Source organism: Aedes aegypti, chromosome 2, assembly GCF_002204515.2.
Source record: "Aedes aegypti strain LVP_AGWG chromosome 2, AaegL5.0 Primary Assembly, whole genome shotgun sequence".
NCBI classification, from domain to species: domain Eukaryota; kingdom Metazoa; phylum Arthropoda; class Insecta; order Diptera; family Culicidae; genus Aedes; species Aedes aegypti.
The window spans coordinates 324,347,904-324,369,436 of NC_035108.1; the positions used below are offsets into that span (position 1 = coordinate 324,347,904).

Here is a 21,533-nt window from a genome sequence, read left to right on the forward strand (position 1 = left end):
ACGACAAACAAACCGAGGAACGTACGGAGAGCAAGATACTTTGCTCAATGTTTCTATACACATCTTGAAGAGCAGAGAGAATAGGATTATTGTTCGACTAAAGTTCTGCATCTATCTCTACCATCTATTCCACAGCAGCTCCAATACACTCGATGGATATGCTGGATATAGCTACTGACTGACACAACAACTGTTGTACTTACAAGAGCAAATGTGCGATATAGACTTTTCAGTTCTTTCCGCTCATCGATACCGAACACATCAGGAAGGAGGAAGGATACTTATAGGAAGGACCGCACTATCGCTGCCACTGAAGAAGTGTATGATGGTGGTGGCGTAATACCGAGCAGTAAAAAGTGATCTGGCTGAACTTGTGCCAGAAGCGATTGGGATTGGATTTTCACATGGTTATGAAGTGCAAAAATGGTTCACACGCGGTAGATTAGGTGTGAGAAGCGTGTTGAATAGCAGTGAATCTACGGAAAAGAGGCGAACACGAAGGTGCACATGTGTATTGTGATATAGAAAGAGTTCCTTGAACTGGTCCTTTGAGTGATTGAAAAAAGTTGAAGCATTAGCAATAGGATTTAATGGATACCGAAGGTTCCTTGTGGTCAATTGATTGAAAATATCAAAAATAGCCTTTAAATGAGTTATAGGCACCGTTCCAGGAGAAGTGATATGCAGTTATCGTGCTGAAGCCGTAATCCAGTGACCTGCAAAATTGTCAAGTTCGTAGTGAGGTAAGATGGATTATTGACTTTTCTCCGAGTGAAAAAATCAAACCCCGGTATCGCGAACAGCGCAGCAATTCTCGTAGATTTGCCCCTTGAACCCAAATCCGATTAAATCGATAAACAATCTTCATAGCTATTTTTATTATTTGGCAACAACCGAATTAGAAACGTGCATACAGTGAACTGCACAAGGAACTCGAAAATTGCTGTCCTTATCAGCTCCATCGGCGAAGGACGAAGAGGTAGGGGGCGTTAACAAAGTGCATTAATTCTTCGTTCGCTCACCGCTTGCGATTAGGTATTATCATTCTAAATGTATATCTAGTATCTATGGGGGGATGGCTGTTCAAGCACCCATCGCATCGTAGCATAGGCCCCTATGCGATGTTGAGGGCAATCCAACAAGCATAAATCAATACACTTTTTGAAGTTCCTTCGCGATGATGATACCTACTGGTTCTGTACTCGCGCACACCATGTGAATATAGGTAGATATGTGAGGCCGTGTGCGGGTTTCGGTTGCTGCTGCTTTCGATATGCCTACTCTACTTTTCCTGATGTCTGTGATGCTTCGCATATGTGTCTGACGTGCTATTGAAAAGAAAATTATATAAAATGCAGACAAAATAAACATAGTTACCCACTAGCTAAATTTGCTCATTAAGGTGATTATAAAACGAAGAAGCCAAACTTTGAATTTTCAAGTGCACAAGACTGGAGAATCTGACAACAGTTCACGTTGAAAATCAATTAAATTGCTTGCTTGCTGGTGGTGACCAATGAGATAAATTTTCAATTCAGAGCATTGTTTGGTTCTCAAGTCTTGTGCTCTTGAAAATTTGAGGTGTGGCTTCGTTCTACAATCACCTTAAATGAACAAATTTTGTTCTCATTAGGCACCAACCATTTATCGGTTGAAAACATAAATTTCGATACGGGTGTATTTTAGCAAACATATGCTGCCGTGAATCGCAAATCAGTCACATCCGTCAAAATTGAGTTGAGTTCAGTGGGAAAACCAGGAAGTCAAATTGTCCCATAATGAAAAGTATCCGCATATCAGTCCCACTACAGATTTTCGCACCGTATAACACAAAAATGAACCATGTTTTGATCATTTTTATATTTTTCTCAGATAGAAATCGTAGTGAAAAGCAAGTTGTGAAAGTTACATTAAGATATTTTTTAATATTCGTATGGAAAACGAGTTTGGAAACTTCATAGCCCATTTTCTCAATGCCTACTTTTTACATATGGAAATGACTAGCGATTCACGGCAGTACTCATTAGACCTGTTCATATTTGAAAAAATGTCTGGAAATCTACCGGTCAAGCAGTATCCTGAATTCTCATACTAAGAACAATGTCTGGTCAAATTTTCAGCTAATTTGATAAAGATTTCAGTATGCTTCAAGTTAAAAATGTGTTTTAGGGCTAATTTCAAGGTTTGAAAAATCATAACTAGCATGTGGAAAATCAAAACCACTTGATATTATCACTATTTGAAAGCAAATTCTATTCTGTTCAAGTTTGTCGAACACGCAAATTAGATTAAAATTAGAAAAAACACATATTGACATTATTTTTTCAGAACCTAGTCAACAGGAATCGAACAAAATAAATCTATGAATTCATTAACCTATAAAAGCTTACATGTTGCTTAAGGCAATAAATTACAATAAATGTCCAAAGATCGAACACCGCATCGCAACCTGATGATAGTTAAATCATGCATGACACATGTACCGAAAACGAATGAAATCAACAAGTTAGCATTGCTTTTTCTTTCCGAGTGATGATTGTTTGGATCGCATTTCATTGACGATTCTGAACGATTTGAAAACAATCATCATCATCATTTTTTACACCCGCCAAAGCTCACGGTGGTGCTCTTGCCTCACCCACAGCGGATTTATAAAAGTGCTTCTAAAAATATATTTTTTTATAATTTATTTTCGTAAGATAAATTGTAACTTAAATCGGGATTGAGTTTAAGATATGTATACTCATCATGTTCTGGAAATTAAAAATCCGAAATTTCTATACAGGTGTGTTTTTCAGAGAGAACACTCCCTAAAAATAGTGACTTTCAAGAACCTTGAAGCACAAATCTCAACCAAACTGTGTTAAAACTTGCTCCAATCATAAAAGTGTGTTGGACAAAAGTTCGTAGAATTAAATCAACTGCTATGTAGAGGTATTTTCGATCATTTTTGGAGTTCCGTTTGATAGTTAAGAATTTTTAAAGCTTGAAATTAGCTCAAAAACTCATAATTGATTTGAAGCACACCTAAATTATCTCCAAAATGACTGAAATTTTGACCAGAAGTTCATTTTGACATAAAAAATCAAAGTATGGACCAATGCATGAGTTCACTAATTTGACGTTTTAGCGGTGCCGTGTTATTTATGTGTCCATAGCAACCAGTGAATTCGGCACCGCTCAAACGTCAAATTAGTGAACTCGTGCATCGTTCCATTGGTTGACTGGGAAATTTCCAGACAAATGAATAGGTCTAGTACCCATGTAACATTAGTAGTTGAATAACGGTTCATTTAGCTGATGTATTCTTGAGAGTCATTTGGCAAAAATGTTTGTTGCGTATGCATGATGCAATATTTCGAAATGTTCTTTTTTCGAAGGCTATTGTACAAATGCTCTTATCAAGGCGTCATTATCATCAGGAAAAAATATGTTAATCTTTCCTGTTAATATCAGCCGTTGTTATATCCTAGGGAAACAATAACATAAATCACGTATTGTTCCTACTATTGCCATAATTGGTAATATAGGAACTTATACCATAGGGATGGTACACAAATTATGTCACGCTAAATTTCAATTTTTTAGACCCCCTCCCCCCCCCCCCTTTGTCACACTTTTTATATGAGTCCTCCGAAATTTTTTTAAGGCTTGGCTCGACCCCCTCCCCCCTTAGAGCGTGACGTAATTTGTGCATGACCCCATATATTATATTAGTCAATGAGGTGAGGCCCTTCTACGCCTACTTGTCCCATGTTCTATGTAAACCTTATGGACTGCGGGACAAATATGCGTAGAACGGCAGCTCATCGTCTGTACAAATTTGGACGAAACATTGCTTTGGGACCAACATGTAAAACCTACATGTTTGTGCCTATTGTACCATTTCTCGGCTAATGAGACCTATCATAATAAAAAAAACTGAAGGTTTTAATGCTTTACTTTCTGTAATTCATGTCTTCAAAGCTGAAACTACTTTCGAAGAAAAATCTTGGAAAAAAATGTACATGTTTGGCCACATGTAGGTGAATTCCGGCGAACAATTTATTTCGGGGAAATTTAAAAATTTCGATTCCTTCGCGGAAATAACGCGCAGCGAGCAATCCCCGCATAGAGCAAATGAACCTCAGTAAGCAGAGCAGTTTTTTGCAGCAAGTAAACATAGTGGTGGGTGAGTAACGGAAGATTTTTCTTGTAGACTCCTGATCGCCATTCCAATTTTGATTTCAAGGCCATTGAAACCTGATCCCAGATTCCCTTCCATTATAAGGATACTGACTCCTACCTTACAACGCTACAATATGTGAATGCGTGTTCTGAGTAGTGCTTCTCAAGGAAAGGGTATGAAAGCCAAGCAGCATACATAAATATTCTATTTTGTTTGAATTGATTATTAAGTTACTGTCGATCCAGACATTGATTTACTGATCTGGTTTATTGGTCATCTAGTCAATTTGAATTGGATTGAACGGTTTGTTATCCAAATCTCTTATCAGAGGTATTTGTAGCATTCATTTCAGTGTATGTGACAGAACTCCTCAAAGTCCAAAGTGGCAGCAAATACATAATGCAAAATCAGGGGTCACTACGATGATTTTGGTGGAAAATTTTTAGATGAATCGTTCTGGATTTTCCAGGAATCAAAATTTTTCTTGCAACGCGTAATATTTGAAGAGAATAAATTTAGAAAATCGTTCATATCATACGGTAAATACCTTTGCTCACCTAGTTTTTGTAGCATGGTGATGGTGATCGCAGAATTCAAAACTAGCGGTGCGATCGATTTTTCTAACAAAATTCAAGATGGCGGCCAAAATTTTTTCAAGTTTAAATGAAAGCTATATCCTTTCTCTATACGATGCCACTAAGTTTGCTATGTGTTCCAAGCGAAATATGAGACATATCCCGCCAACTGTTCAGCTAGCTGGCGTACGAGGGGTCCACCAATTTGAGAAAACAGAAAGGACCACCCTTAAGTTTTATCGAAAACTAGTGATCAGTGACATAAAATTGGAATTCTAACGATGGGTGCCGATGGCGGCCTGGTTTCAGCGAGAATTGCTCTCATGGAGGTATCACTGTAACTTATTTTTTGTTGTTTCAAAAATAGGGCTGCATTGAATTAAACAAATAAATGGATTTATTCAATTGACACATAACAGGTTATTTCTAATAACAGTATTTTAAGAATCAACACAACAGCTTTATTCTGCGTGTTGTTGTCCTTCTAGAATCCTGTCAGTGTTTCTCCGAGAAATTTGTCCCTCATTCCAACAGATTGCTACAGGAATTGCTTTTGAAATACCAGTCCAGCATAGATTTATCCAAAAGCTCCTCAAGGCATTCTTTCGGGAATATCTTTAGAAATTGGTGCTGGATTTTCTCCTAGACATCTTCCAGCATTGCAGAGGCATGCCTCAGGAGTTCAAATTCATTTAACATTTTTAGATTTTCCTGGGATTTCCAAAAGAATAAAACTTTCAGAAATTTCTTGAAAGTAGTTTATCCCGGAATTCTTGACAAATGCAAATTTTTAAACCGATTGTTTTTTAAGTTTTCTGTTTTCATCCAATACGATATCTAGTGAACAATTCTAATGGTCATGTATAATCGATTCGACCTATAGAATACTATTGTAAAACAATTGATTAAATTATAGGCACGAGTTTTTCGGTAAACCTAGGGCATATACGACACTTTAACAGTAACCTCACCAAATCGGTGTATGGGGGCTATATGTTTTATGTTCTCTCTTTCTCAATGCTACACACACCGCGCTCATCATCCTTTAGCAGTGGTGTAGTACACTCAAAAAAATCCACACGTCAAGGCTACGTGAAAAATCACGTAGAACCTGGAAAGATTCATTTTTCAAAAATTCATCTGTCAAACGTAACAATCATCGACACACAGGTCAACATCAAATGAACTGCCTATCGTTCTTACTGTCGTTCCCTATCACCTTGACGTGAAAATCACGTACTCAGCCAGGTTCATTTTGACAGATGAATGTTGCGTTCATTATTATGTTCTTCTTGTGTCAAGATGGCGTCGATAGAAAGACAATCGCAAGAATTGCTAAGTGAATTAAATATTGCGGGCCATTTATTGGAAATATTTAATGGTAAGAACGACAAGAAATTAAGTTGAAACTTTATAATAATATGTGTTTTACGTTTTTTGCAGAGTGTGGAGTTGATTTGACGGATTTGTTGACGATTACGGCGGATCAAATCCGCACATCCTTGGAACCCACACAAATCAAGTGGAGGTATTCGGTTCTCTACGAATTAATTTCGTCCTGGCGAACACGAAACGTAAGCCAATAATTATACTACAAATATATTATTCTTACTAATATGTTGCTTCTTTTTTATGTTTTTTACAGGAATCAAAACGATTTAGTAGTCTAGCTACAACCGGGCTACCGTTTGCGCCTTACGGGGAATGTTTTTTACGACGGAACTTCCCTTGGGTCTAACAAAACCTCAGCAGGAACGAGCACCAGCAGCGATCCGGCCAACCAAGCCTCTTCCAATAGCAGCTCGGGACCAATTGCGGCGAGTCCCGTAATAATACCATCGGCATGTGATACGACCGCTACCACTACAGTTGATCAGGTTACGTCGGTGGAAATCAGAGAGCATCAGTGTAAACGCGAAGAGCAAACCCAAGAAGTAAGCATAATCGCAGTGTGCTGGAGAAAAATAATATTTATGTTAAAATCACTCGTTGTTTCCCATCGCAGGAACCGGCTAAACAGGGATTCACCGGAGAGGCAAATATTGTCCCGTTATTTGCTGAATTCACCGATGAAGTAAAAAAATGTTTACCTATAGTAGAGGTTTTAAAGATTGACTTGTTTGATAGCTTCCCAGTATCAGTGCATAAAATTAGTGATAAGTCGTATTTTAGGGTGAAGAACAGTTTCAATGACTAATGTATGTGCAAGGTAATTCAATAAATAAATATAGATGTTTATGTATGTTGTAAGAGTTACTTTGAACGTTTATTTCAATATTTGCATTATTGCCCTTCTATGGACAATAATGTAATTATTGAGACAAGAATAAATTTGAAAATATTTAGAACAATATAATAATTTTGATAGAAATCAACCCAAAAGAATGTGATTTATATCTTAATGTTTAATACAATGCACTGGAACTCCCTTTACGTTTTATCAAGTCGCATTGTGAAATCTACTGAAAAAAACACATAACAACCATCGGGTATCGGAATGGAATGAAGGAAGTTCATCAGTTCATGCGTTCATTCATGGTTACCTTTGATTAACGTAAGAGCTACGTGAAAAGTGCGATGGAAAAAAACCACGTATGTTTTCACGTAGCCTTGACGTGTGGATTATTTTGAGTGTATGGAATCAGAAGCATGCTTTCCTCACGAGAGAACACTTCGACCGCGGATAGCGACAGTCGATTCTATGCATTACACACTGCCACATATCGGTGAGAAATGTTGTGCATTTTGTTTTATTGATTAACCTAAAAAGTGCTAGGTTTAATCATATACGGACTGAGTTGAGCGGCGCGAAAAGATAATCATATTTGATTTGTAATATTTATTATCTATCTTATTATTTTGAGTGTGATCATTGATTGATATTTCATTGTGTGTTCTCATCTTCTTCTCGTAGGTAAAAATGTCTAACCATGGAAGTGGTAAGGACATCAGCAACAAGGAAGCGCCTGGTGGAGCACCAAATGGGGCAGCAGCTGCAGCAGGGAACCCAAATGGGATACACGCCCAGGAGCACTCGTGTGAGATCTGCGGTATGTCGGGCTTATCGGATGACGCTATGCGGGAGCACACCCGTCAGTGCCATGTGGAGGGAAGTGCCCAATGTCCCTTTTGTGGACTCAGCGGAGTTCCAGCGGCAGAGTTGTTGCTGCACGTAAATCAAGCTCACCTCGATTACCTAACGCCGGAGAATGAACTGATGAGCTTTATTGACGATCAGACACCAAGGTAAAGATCTCTCAAATATCTATGGAATAGAAGTACTACCCATACTCGCATAACAGTCCCATATTCTATGGGATTCCCTATATAAATGGGACTGTTATGCGAGTATGGGCAGAGTATCTAACATTTAAAATTTGCTTATATCTTCCAGTATTGACGGTGATTCTGATTCCATTTCTGACTGCCGTGGTTTTTCTCCATCGATCACATCCGAGCTTCTCACACCGGTTTCAAATACCAACAGCAAACCAAGCATCAGCAATGGTTCTTCAATGACCAATTCATCCGGACAGCAGCTCCCGAACGGTACCAGTAGTCATAGCAAAATCAGTTCTTCGATGAGCACCTCGGCGACGAGCACCTGTAGTAGATCCAGTATCGGTAGTCAGCAGAACGGTATTAGTAACGGTAGTACGAGTGCAAGTAGCAGTAGCAATAATCACATGTCAGGAGCTAGCAGTAAGGTCAATCAACAGCAACTGTTGAACAATCATCAACATCCTGAAGTGACGATAACTAGTACAAGCAACAAAAGCTGTGATATGCTGAACGACGGAAAGGAAGTGGTCATGAATGGAGGTGGTGAGGGTTGTACGAGTGGTGTTGTGGCCGGAGCAAGTGGCACATCTACCGTCAATGGAACGGGTGCGGGTGCGGGTGGACAAGGTTCTCCACTAAGATCGCAACTAGGACTCAAGCTCAAATCACATAAACCAATCGCGACTACCACTACGAAACCTAGTCCGTTGCAGTGTCTGTTATGTCCTTACACAACCGAAAACCCATCCGTTTTAGAAGAGCATATAAATCGATCGCACTTTGACCCGCTAAGTCCTAGTATAAATAATGGTGCCAGTGGAAACTCCCACGTGGATACGCTAAGTGCATTGCAGTGTCCAATTTGTGCGCGAACATTCGAATCCGGTTCGGACCTGGAACTGCATGTGAACATTGAGCATCGTGATATTCTGAGTCCGGCGAAAGCTGATCGACAAAACGGAGGAACGCCTGCTGCCGCGGCTGTGAATGGAAGCCTCACCGGTAGCCTCTGTCCGGTTTGCGGAATTTCGTTCGATCACATGAAAACCGCGGACATGGAAATTCACATCGAGAAACATTTCAGCAAAAGCCCCCAGAATCTGAACCCGAAAGAACCGGACTTGGAGAAGCAAGCGCAAAAGCTACGCGAACAGCGAGAGTTCGAAATGCTACGTGCGCAGTACGGTATGGATGATCAGGGGAACTTTCGAGAGCAATCGGCTGCTGCCATGCAGAGAGCGGTTTACGCTGGTGAGATGAGCGTTGCGGATTACTACGAACGCCAAGTCGGATTACGCGCGGCGGAGTCCCATGGGGTTGATGATGGTTCTTCTTGTACCAAATCGGTTTCACCTCGCGTATTGGCACTGTCGTCGTCTTCGCCTAACGTCCTGAAAACGTACGTTTGCTCCAGCGTCGATCACTATGCGTCGAGCTACGGGGACAAAGGATGGGGCTGCGGGTATCGGAATTTGCAGATGATGCTCTCGTCGCTGTTGCAGGCAAGTTGTTAGAATTATTCTTAGATCTTAGATCGTACTCTCGGGATGTGTACACAAATTCTTTCTGCTGACGGATGTCAAGCTAAAGCAATAACACAGTATCGCTCATGCACCTCACTAGTGTGAAAAATGATTGTTCGTGTCAAAAACCAACATTTTTCGCACGGATATATTCTAGCAATATTAACAACTTTCAAATGAAGTCGTCTGACCTTATTTTCATTGAACAAAATAATTCTTTATATTGAAAATCCAAAACCTCGTGAGTGGTCATTTGATCATTAGGTATTTTTGTGTGTTCCAATAACCGCTCATGCAAAAAAAATAAACAAAATTTTAAATAAATGTCGATTTTAGTATACAGCCTTCTTTACTGCGGTAGTAGTTATGATTTCAAACCCTGAGAATTGATGATACACAATATCAGGATAAATAACGAAAATCGAAATAATGCATTTTTGAGTAAGTTCGTCATGAAATCTGTTTAGGCCTGTTAAGGCCGAATCACAAAAGGCCGAATAACAAAAGGTCGAATAAACAAAAGGCCGAATAACAAAAGGCCGAATAACAAAAGGCCGAAACATAGAAAAGGCCGTATCACAAACGGCCGAATCACAAAATAGTGGTTTCTGCGCTCGTGTACATACACGTTACATGTCACCAACACTAGTTAAAGAGTGCTGGTTGAAAATATAAACAAAGATCAGCTGTTCCCAGCAAAATCAAACGGCAGTATTTTCAACCAGCAAATTTGCGCATGTGTTCGTGACACCGCTCGGCGAGAGCTCAATGCCAAATTACATAATAAGGTCGAGTCGCAAAAGGCCGAATCAAAAGGCGGAATCACAGAAGGCCAACATTTTTAAATAAATTTTTGTAAAAGCCACGAACATTCTGCACATTTCTATACAATATTATTACAATATACAATTTTTACAGTAGGGTAAGGCGAGACAAGATGCACAAATAACATTACTAGCTGAATAAGATTTTATCCAGCTGAAATATTAGCTGGTTGTGTTAGCTAAGTATAGACCCCTTTTATTTTCTGTAGTTGGAACTCCAGTAGTCGCGCTGTTGAATTTTGTACAACACAAGTGTAAAAACCTCGCGAAATCTGGAAGGATATGCAGTGCCAGTTCGATTTTGGCAACATGTCAAAAATTTCATGTTGCCTAAATTGAACCATTACAAAATTTAACGATTGTTTCCATTAAAACTTTTATCACCGTAATAATGACCACGAATTAAATATAGCCACTCCACGAATATTCAAGAGCACATATCTAGAGAACCAGACAACAAAAAATTGTCTGGTTCTCTAGATTTGTGCTCTTGAAAATTCGAGGTTTGGCTTTGATGAATCTTTAACTTAACAATAACAACAACTGTAAATATAGTTAAAATTATCAAAATAGCACAAATCATATTTTTTGTGCGAAATACATAAAACGGTCTACTATATAAAACTTAAAAAAAAAAAACTTGAAAATAATCACAATATTTTTTTCTGATTGATTAAAAGTAGAGTTTTTTTTAACCTCATGGTAATAGGGCATGTCACGGTAGTTCTCGTAATAATTTAGTTTGATGTTCTTGATAACTTTAGGAGTAGAACAGTTTCCCAAATTAGCAGAACTCATTAGATTCAAGTGCTACAGACATCACGTGCGGCCCGCGGTCCGCATTTTGGTGACCACGGACATATAAAAACGGCGTCTTCGGCAAAACTGTTTAATATCTCAAGGGCTATCATTATTCTGGTTAAGACACTCGAAATGTTGCCACCAGACGGCGCTAGTGAACATGAATCTTTTATTTTAGAAACATCTAAGAGTTCATGTTCGGCAAAGTTATTTAGTCTAGTCAAGGGCTATCTTTATTGGAATTAGACGATTCAAGATTTTACCATTAGGTGGCGTTAGTGGGAATGAAACTTTTACTTTTGTTCAGGAGCCTGACCACTTAGAAAGATAGCGTCTCTGGCAAAGTTGTTCAGTTGATCAAGGACTATCATTATTTTACCCATAAAAACAAAGTTTTGCTACCAGATTGCGCTAATATGCTTTAAATTTAGTTTAACGTATAATTCAAGAACCTGTCCATTAAAAAAGATGGCGTTTTCGGCAAAATTACTCTGTTGCTCAAGGGCCATCTGTATTTGAGCCATGAGATTCGAAATTTCATAACCAGTTTGCATAAAACTATTGTTTTTCAGATACACTGAGGCAAAAAAACTTAATAATTTCTTAAGGAATAATTATGATTTGGCGCCACAACGATTATTGTTAAAATTTTTAAGTTTTACTTATGATTTTGGTAAAGAATTTCAGTAATAAATTTCATAAGTCAATCAATGAAATTCGGTAATAAACGTAATGATAATAACTTAATACGAATTATCAATCGATTATGTTATTCGCCTTTTATTTCAGGCGTGCTCAAAAATTGGCATGTTTGATAACATGTGATCTGTTTTCGATTAACTTGTAGCCAACATCGGAAGCGGAGTAGTTCTTCTAGCGATTGCTATGATAATTTTTTCAAGTAATTGTTGTTAAAGAATTCAAAGCTCTCACTTATGAAACTTATGATCCCATTTTCGAAATGTTTAAGCGTGCAATGAAACCATAATTTGGCTGGTTCATAAGCAGTGCTGGGAATGGTAATAGTAGTAGGCTTGAATTTCGCGAAAATCACGTGGCTTTCCCAGTACAGTAGTTCAAAAACGTGAATCTCATCAAGTAGCCTATGTTGGGTGAATGAATTTTCTAAATCGTGAGTGTCATTGAAGGCTCTAAATGCGGGAAATAGAACATTTTCCTACAGTAATTTTGGGTTGCCCTTAGCAACGGGTGTTTTGCGATTTTCAAGGCTCTTTGCCCACAGCAGCGGTAGGCGTGAGTTTCACTGGCTTTGCTGACTGCGATTGGCTTTGTTTGGCTACTGTAGAATGAATTTCAGATTTTTTCCGAACTCGGTTCATAAGTCTTGATTTATGGAAAACCTAAGTATTTTTGCCTCAGTGTATCTCAGAATCCTGAGCACTTAGAATGATAGCACCAGGGCAGGCAATCGTAACCGTCAAATGGAAGAAGTCGTCGACGAAACTAAAAAAAAGAATCGTCATCGTCACTCAACCAGCGTTGGACGACGATTTGCTGCAGTTGTGCACCACAAAGGCTCGGCGTCATGACGAACAAATAAGCCTCCTTCGTTATGGTCGAATCTTCGTTCGGGAACTCTGAGCCGACTAAAAATATGAACCGTGGCATCGACAGATTATGATCCTTTTTTGAAAAAATAAAACAAAAACAAAACAACAAAACGTGTCCGGAATTGAACAAACGATCTCTGAATTGTCAATGTCACGCGCTTACCAACAGAGCTATTGTTGAAGCTTGAGGAGTACGGGTTAAATTGCCAATACAAGCAATTCTGGGATGGCATTCGCCGTTTTGTGCATAGCAAGCGAATATACAATTACAGTCTTCTAAGAGCATCCTTCTGCTCCAAGATTCAAACAAGCATGCTTTGAATTCATCTCAATGAGCGGGATCGTTTTATATCTTGATTTTTCAAATCTCAGCATGCGCGATTTGTGCACGGATTGAATCCCTGTCATTGAGCGCATGGGCAATCAATCGAATGATTATGAAATGCTCCCCGTCTTGAATGTGAAAGTTAGACAGCTCATAGGGGATTAGATCAAATGAAGTCTTCCAAACAGGAGGCAATGTAGAAGAAATGCAATTAAATTATATCGGTCATTAGAAACGTTTAAATAGAATCACATATCTGAAAATTAGCCCTACTGGTGGTCATCACCAAAATCGGTAAAAATTGTTAAGTCCAGGGTTTGTCCGTCACAACCATTTCCTTACTTCTGCTTGACATACTTTAGCAACCTAACCGACTAATAAAACCTTATGTATACTCTCTGTTTGGAAGCAAGGAGTTCCGTCTACATGAGAGTTGCGTTGCATTCGTGCAGATCGGAAGGCAAATAGATATTAACGGTAGTCTGCAGGTCATATTCCAGATATACCTAGTTCACTAGAACCAACTGATCATGTTAACATCTTTCACATTCCAAGTGTTTTGTCAGGCAGAAATTTCCAATTGAAACTTACGGAAATATCAATGCCGACTAGATATTTTCGCCAGCAAACAATCAATCAAGGATTGAATCGTGGGATTCAATCCTCGTAAACACGTGGCATGATTCATTGCATGCCTGGATTTGATCAAAAAATGCGCGCGGAGTAAATCCTGCTCTGGTGATTTTGAATCTCAGCAGCTCTTGGAGTGAGATTTTTTGAAGACTGTATACAATAAACGCCTCCTTCGTTTGAGAAAGGGGAGCGAACGGAATGAAGACAAAGTGGTTCGTTGACGATCAAGGATGGAAATCTAGTGATCATGACAAAATAAATGATGCATCGCGGTTGTTCTTTCTCATGCGAGCATAGCAACAACGATAAACCATTAGTCGTCAAGGCCTAACAACAAACTCTGCTCCCTGAAAAATGAATCGCTCGGCATGTGTGCTAACGATCAATTGTTCGCAAACCTAAGTCATAACTTTTCGAGGATTTCAAAGCTTTTATTCCGCGATCTGTCTTCTGGCATGCCATTTCTGATCAGAAAATCAATCGGGCATGGTTTGGGCGGAAAATTATGCCGCGAACGCATTATGATTCATGTTAATCGCAACATGTTACAAGATCCGACAAACGGTTTGTCCCGCGACAAACAGTGCATCGGATGCTCCATATATCCTTAGTATGCGCGCGTAGTGAGCTGTTCAAATCATGCTTCTGCAAGAGCGACGGCCATCTTAGACCATTCTAATACTATGTTGTTAGTCGCTAGAGGTGATTTTTTTCCATCCTTGTTGACGATTTTGGATTGACGTTCGTCGTGCATTCTTTCGTCGATGACGAGACAACAACATGCCAGAGTTGTTGATAATTCGAGTGACAATTGAAAGTTCGGCAGTCAAAACTTCGGCGAAGTTCGGCGTCGGCATTCTAATTTAGTGCTTCGCCGACGCATAAGGAATGCCTTTGTCGGCGTAGCACTTTGGTAGAATGCCGACGCCGAACTTCGGCAAACTTTTGTTGATGATATTTAATTTCTCTTATGAACTTCGGTCTAAAGTTAACCTGAATGCACAATATTATACTGGATGACGATGTCTTTTTTTAATTCGTCATCGTACTGTGACGAATCTGACGATTGCCTGCCCTGGATAGCACTGGTGAACATTTTCGTGCAAAGTTTCATGCTTACTAGCGCCTGGTGGCAAAATTTGCCGAAGACTCCATCTTTATAAGTGATCAGGATTCTGAGATATCTGAAAGGTATCTGGAGATATCTGAGATATCTGCAGGATATCTGGAGGTAAAATTTAGAACCTCTTGGCTAGAATAATAATAGTCCTTGGTGAGCTAGTGAACAGTTTTGCCGAAGACGCCATCTTTCTAAGTGGCCAGGATCCTGATATCTCCGCAAAATAAAAATATCATGCTAACTAGTGCCACCGAGTGGCAAAATCTTGAATCTCATGACTCAAATAAAGATAGCACTTGAGCTACTGAACAATTCTGCCAAAGACGCGATCTTTCTAAGTGGTCAGGCTTTTGAGATATCTGCAATACAAAAGTTTCGTGCTCACTAGCGCCACCTGGTGACAAAAGTTGAATCCACTTGCTCGAACAATGGTAACCCTTGACTTACTGAAAAACTTTGCCAAAGACGCCAGCTTCGAAAGACAGGCTCCTGAGATATCTTTAGAACAAACGCAAAAATTTAGTCCTACTAGCGTCACCTAGCGGTCAAATTCCGAATTACGATCGGATAGCGCTTCTCTTCCAAAACAATTTAATTGAAGAGTCAAAGTTTCGGAATCATAGCTTTTGAGATAACCGATTTCAAATAGTAGTCTGCTCGAACCGTTTACAATGCGTTCATTATTACCCCAAACAACATTGTAGTGGAATAAGAGTTGAGCAAACCACTCTAAAGTCTATTTCAGCTGAATAAACTGTTGTTCAAATACTAATGTTACTTGGAACGCGACTTGTCGATTTTATCGCATTATTTTGGCCCATACTGTAAACAAAAACTGTTGTTCTTAAGGTGAAGCGGCGTGTAACTCAAAGAATCATTAGAATCATCATTGATGTAATAGTAGTAGTGTCGCCTTTCCATGTATATTTTCAAAACAAACAAAAAAAATATAACATTTTTGTTAAGCATATTTTTATGTAAACACATGGGAAATTTAGTAGATTGACGAGTTTTGGAAATCAAAGTCAACTGTTCAATCGTACATATCAACAGAATACATTACAATTTAATGAAGGGCAATGGAATTTCTCTGTTTTTTACTGGATTAATCGCATATTTTTGTTATGCATCGGTACGGTTTATGTTCGCAAGGGATGACGGTGTTGCCAGGTGATTGGTGACAGATTTTTCTAGCAATTGTTATATGCTTGTTTTCGGAACATTTGCTGCATATTATAAAAACTTATCATTTTGCAAATAGTTTTCCATCACAAGATCACTGATTTAAAAACATTTCAATGATTTTTGTGATCAATCCAGATTAAATGCTATGATTTTACAGATAGAAACTCTGACATCACTGCGCTCAACGATCGCGATGATTGTGCACACACGATAGACGCGTCCCGACGCATCCCGACGCATCGCACTGTGGAGCTTTTCAATTATTTTGGGTGGTCTAAATTGATAAACACTTGGTATGATTTTATGCTGTGTAGAGATGGTTTCTGTAATTTGAGAGAATCGAAAAACAAACAACGTTTGAGATTCAAGTTTCTATGCTTTACGCAACCTTTCCGCACTGAAAATTAATACAACAGAAAAAAAGTTGAATATTTTAGACTATAAACACAGGCATGTCTCAGTGTGCGGTGGCGGCGTCGATTCGCAGCAAGTGAAAACCACCGCCATAATAATTTTGAGTGATGCGGTTGATAAAACTTTATAAATATTTGATTCCCGTTTGAAATGTGTTCCTTTTAGGAAAGTGAATGAAAGATTTGTTTAGTGGAAGTGTAGTGAACGCAATATGAAATCCAAAAAACAAATGCTTGCTGCAGAATTACAATGGAAAAGGTAAGCACCTTCTATTTACAAGTGTAGTTGTGTGAGGCAATGAAATGCGGCACGAAATCGGAGATTTTTTCTGAGAATATAAATCTCATGTATATTGTCGCTAAATTGATAATGCTGTATCTGAAAGTGTTGATTAAATATTGAAATACCACCTGAAGCATTTTTCGTCGCATAAATTATCCATTAAATCAGGTGATAAGCAGTTATATTTCATCGATGTTGCAAATACCAATACTATCATAACAATATGTTAATGATTTTGTAAGAAGCCATTTTGTGATGACGCACCAAAAGGCCTTAAGAAGATTATTGAGAAATATATTTCTTGTGTAGGGGCTGTCCATTTACGACGTGGTATTTTTTTGGGATTCCTTTATGAAAAGATCCTGGTCTGACCGGATATCGAAACCGGATACATTCAGCATGGCTTTGCTTTGTAGCTGCGGACTCTAACCACTCGGCTAAGGAAGGCCCCAAGCAACACCTTGTTCTGCTATTCTTCGAAGCCCACCGTCAGAAGATATCAAGCTTGATTGGCATTTTTGGCTAAGTTTCAGCGATTTCACTTGATGCTATTCTGTATCTGTGTCAAGAATATTATTTAGTTCGCGTTAACAAAAGGGACCTAAATAATGTTAAATATTTACACTGAGGCAAATGGACTATCGAAATACATAGAAACACCTTATGAAAATTCGTCACAATAAATCGCCATTTGTTTATCGAAATGATCGCCTGGAAGTAACATGTGGTGCGGTGGAGTATAGACATATAAAACAAACAAAGTTTTTGAGACTGTTGAAACACAGCTTGACAAAATTTTCCTTAGCTGCATATTGCCTTTTTAATGCACTACGCCAGCAAACTTATTTACTTCAAACTGACTTGCGAAAATTGACTTGCAATAAGTCTAATTTAATTGATGGCATACATCGCTCATGTAACAATTCTAAAAGCAATTCCGAAGGCATGATTTCATTTAGTGAGTGCTCTTCAGGATATTTCTCAATTCAATGCCCTGATAGCCCTACTTGTTTGTCTTATTCTAGAAACCCTTCTATGATTGATTTGGTCTTAACCGACACTAACCATCTTTGTAATCAACTAGTAACTCACGCTGATTTTGATTCTGACCATGTCCCTGTTACATTGAAGCGATTCGCAATCCTACCAGCTCCACTTCCAATTATTAAAGGGTTGACAGAAATGCATATAAAACATCGACAAAAATCTTAACAAATATCGAATTTTATATTGACAGTGCTCTTGGAAGTTTAACAAATTCCTTCGTTGAAGCAAGGCATATTGTGATATCAAAATGTGAAGTGAACTTCGAATCTGTTATTATAGATGACGATCTTAAACTTTTGATATTTAAGTTAGGTTATAATAAATCTTTAAAAAGAACTTAGATTATGACTGGTTTAAAAATCCATTTTCCAACAGAACACCGCTTACAACGAAGCCTTGTATTCGGCGTGGGGATCGCACGGTCCGGCGCGCACTGCCATGCCTAGCATCTCCCGATTGCAGCGCATGGTTGAAGCAGCCTGGGCGCAAGGATTCGATATCCAGGGTTCAGAACAGCTAGGCTGCAAACTGTACAACACCCGGAAATGGATCGGTGCCACGGAGATCGTTACCGTCCTGTCGTGGCTCCGGATTCGATGCGAACTGGTGGACTTCCATCGGCCCACCTCGTCCGACGGACGCCATCCCGAACTGTTCAATTGGGTACTGCGTTACTTCGAGGAACCCAGAATCCACACGCCGCCTTTGTACCTGCAACATCAAGGTAAATTCCCTAGCGTAACGTTGTTAAAAATTCAAAAATAAACTAATCTCACCGTAGGTCACTCGAGGACTATTGTTGGAATTGAGCAACGTACCTCAGGTCTTTCGTTATTGGTGTTAGATCCCAGTCACGGTCCGCGCCAGGTGGCAGCCCTTGGGTCGTCACAGGATTCACTTCGGCTGATTCGAAAAAACTCCGCAGCCATGAGGGCTCCCCAGTATCAAGTGGTGGCAGTTAAAGGACTCATCGAAACGGAAGAGCAGTACCAGGTATGTGTTTTTTGTATCTAGTTGTATGACGTTCTAGAACATTTGTTAGCACATGCCGTATAATGGGGCTTAGCGCAAATCGTGAGATGTTAAGGATTCCGAAATTAAATTGAACCCTTTAACCCAAAATAAATGGCACGATCTGAGTACATAGTCGACCTCATTGGAGTATTGAAACAAAAAGTTAATTGATCGAGATTCATTCAAGATAATTACCAATAATTATCGTTTGATGATTTCCTTTCTTGTACTCATTCCAGTAATATTCAAACATTGATTGATATCATGCCCCTACTAGCTTTATCTGGTTTTGTTTGACACTTTGTTTGCCATATGAATTATGCAAGAACCGGAAGAGGGTTGAACTGCTGCTTTTCGGAGTTCCACGTTTGAAGCATTGGTACAAAATCCATTAATTCGCAAATGGTGACATAGACTTCCGTGCAAACCTTTGGGGTCACTCCCATATCTTCATGTCCCCATATCTTTGAAACTCTTGATTTCGTCTGTTTCGCAAGGTTCAAACTAGTAATTAACATCAAAAAGTCATGCTTACGTTTTGGAAAGGCGGCCAAAATCTGATGTGTACCCATATTGTTGTCATATTGCATCCATAATTGATACACCTACCCTATATTATAATAAAGTCCTGTCCTTATATTATTACCGAACATGAACAAAACCCAAATATAACCCCTTCAACATCTCACGAACCCTGCGCACTCCATTATACGGTACTAGAACTTTTAAGTCAATGGTTTTTCTATTCTTTGCATTTCCCATTTCTAGGCGAGTAAGGTTTTGCGGTCCCATAGAATTCCGCCAGACCGTTGACGTGCTGTAGTCGTTTACCTGATCTATGTTCGAGTTGTGCGCTAATTTAGGAATTCAACGATTCATTTTACCTAGTCTAGAACAAAAACAATACCAACTTAGCTAACCTTAGATTGACGATAGGAGAATAATATCTTGAAATTTAGATCAAAACAGGAGTGAAATACTTACCTTAAAAACAGAAATAACTATAATCCAACAGCAAGCAAGCAACAACTATCACAGAAACATACACTCACTCGGAGACACCTAACTCAATTAGTCTAATTCTAAACCGATACTGCAATAAACTATGACTCACTAATAGTAATAGCTTACACACAGCTGAAATCGAACATTTCATCGCTTTACTGGTAAGTTTGTGTATTCTTTATACTTCAAATAGATCAAATTCTTAGTTTTAACTTGCAAAGTTCCTTAATTCAAGAGATTTCTTTCAGAATTTCCACTATTCGTTTTCCCACAAAGTAAATTATCCTGTATTAGTCAAATGATAAGTACTGCTCAATTGACGATAGCAACCATCAAACACATTTGCCTTCAAGTTAAGAGCATTGAAATCTTGGAAGTTCCATAGTAGTAAATGTGTTTCTAGATGTAATCAGAGATCGATTCAAATTAGCCGATTTTAATGTTGATCATGCCTTAGGTGTAGCCTACACAGGAATTGTGTAGTGAATGAAATTCACTGAATTCCATGCGTTGATTTTAATAACAATGGTTTGCTTCATTCAGATTACATATTGTTTTGATTTGTATATAGGCCTATTTCTGTATTAAATGGTTATATCAATTTTTAATAGCTTATAATGTCACGGAAGCATAGCTTCCATTTCACTGGTTGTCGTCATGGAATGGCTTATAAACGAGTACCTACCTTACAAGATCTAAAGATTAAAATATCTCGACAATCGATTGGATTGAATGCCACTTACATGTTTATAATTATCCTGCGTTCGAAAAGATAAACCGAAGGCCGAGCATGCTAACAAAGATAAAATAATTTCAAATGCTTTAAGGTGATTATAGAACGAAGCCACACCTCAAATTTTCAAGAGCACAAGACTTGAGAACCAAACAGCGCTCCGCATAAAAAATCTATCCCATTGGTCACCACTAGCAAGCAAGCAAGTTGATTGGTTTTCAACGCGAACTGTTATGAGATACTCTCGTCTTGTGCACTTGAAAATTCAAAGTTTGGCTTCGTTTTATAATCACCTTAAGTTTCTTATATAATTTGGTCTTTGCATCTAACTTGTTGAGCGTAACCTAAAATAAAAATAGAAATACGTATTCTATATAGAATCAATGATCCTAAACCTAAAAAGCAAAACATTAACAACCTAAAGACGATTTATTACTGAGTTGATAAAGAAAATTTTTGTTTTAAAGGTCCGAACCGTTGATACACATATAAAACACGTATTTTTTTTTATTCTGATAAAAAACTTCTTTTTCTCCCCATAATTCCCATTTTATCAAATTTGTGAACGAATTCCTCGAAGAAATATATTGAACTTTAGATAAAGTCTCTAAATTGAAACATACGAAAAATCTGAGTAAAGTTTTGACGGAATATATTTGGGAACGTTTGTAAACTCTTAAACAGGATTTTTTGCAGAGTTTCTTGAAGTTTATCGATGATAACTGTAAACAAGTTACTAGGTACTTGTTTGTAATATTATACCTTCAGGTAAATTTAGTGGATGTTTTTAAGGAAAAACTGAAAGAGTTTCATCAGATTATACTGAAAATATTATTATTTTCTGATGATAAAGCCAGTTGAGATTCGTAAGGAATCCATGGTGAAATTTCCGAAGAAAACTTTATTAGAAAATTCGAAAGCATTGAAAGATTTGCTCTCACAATTGTAGAGGACGTTTCGAGTTGATTCAGTGCATGACCAGTAAAAGTACAAGAATTTGGGGCCAGATAGCCGTAGCGGTAAACGCGCAG

General features: G+C 38.5%; 1 protein-coding gene across 3 annotated transcripts; it reads left to right on the plus strand.

The window, feature by feature from the left end:
• LOC5578317 (zinc finger with UFM1-specific peptidase domain protein) lies at positions 1 to 20,629 on the plus strand. Of its 3 annotated transcripts, none has more exons than XM_021845847.1 (6): positions 1 to 743; positions 7,658 to 7,989; positions 8,138 to 9,527; positions 18,126 to 18,474; positions 18,532 to 18,743; positions 19,533 to 20,629. In XM_021845847.1, exons 2-6 carry the CDS (start codon positions 7,664 to 7,666, stop codon positions 19,575 to 19,577), a joined length of 2,322 nt encoding a protein of 773 aa, XP_021701539.1. In that variant the 5' UTR covers positions 1 to 743; positions 7,658 to 7,663; the 3' UTR covers positions 19,578 to 20,629. The 3 variants fall into 3 exon arrangements, with proteins under 3 accessions (XP_021701539.1, XP_021701541.1, XP_021701540.1); XM_021845849.1 differs by lacking the exon at positions 1 to 743 and adding an exon at positions 7,395 to 7,469; XM_021845848.1 differs by lacking the exon at positions 1 to 743 and adding an exon at positions 7,447 to 7,575.
• The last annotated feature ends 904 nt before the right edge of the window (positions 20,630 to 21,533 follow it).

What these genes read in the sequence shown, in the direction of transcription:
- LOC5578317 (XM_021845847.1), top strand. Translation starts at nt 7,664, where the DNA reads ATGTCTAACCATGGAAGTGGTAAGGACATCAGCAACAAGGAAGCGCCT. An exon ending in TTTGTACCTGCAACATCAAG is followed by an intron (nt 18,475 to 18,531) that starts GTAAATTCCCTA and finishes ATCTCACCGTAG; the next exon opens with GTCACTCGAGGACTATTGTT. An exon ending in AAACGGAAGAGCAGTACCAG is followed by an intron (nt 18,744 to 19,532) that starts GTATGTGTTTTT and finishes TCCCATTTCTAG; the next exon opens with GCGAGTAAGGTTTTGCGGTC.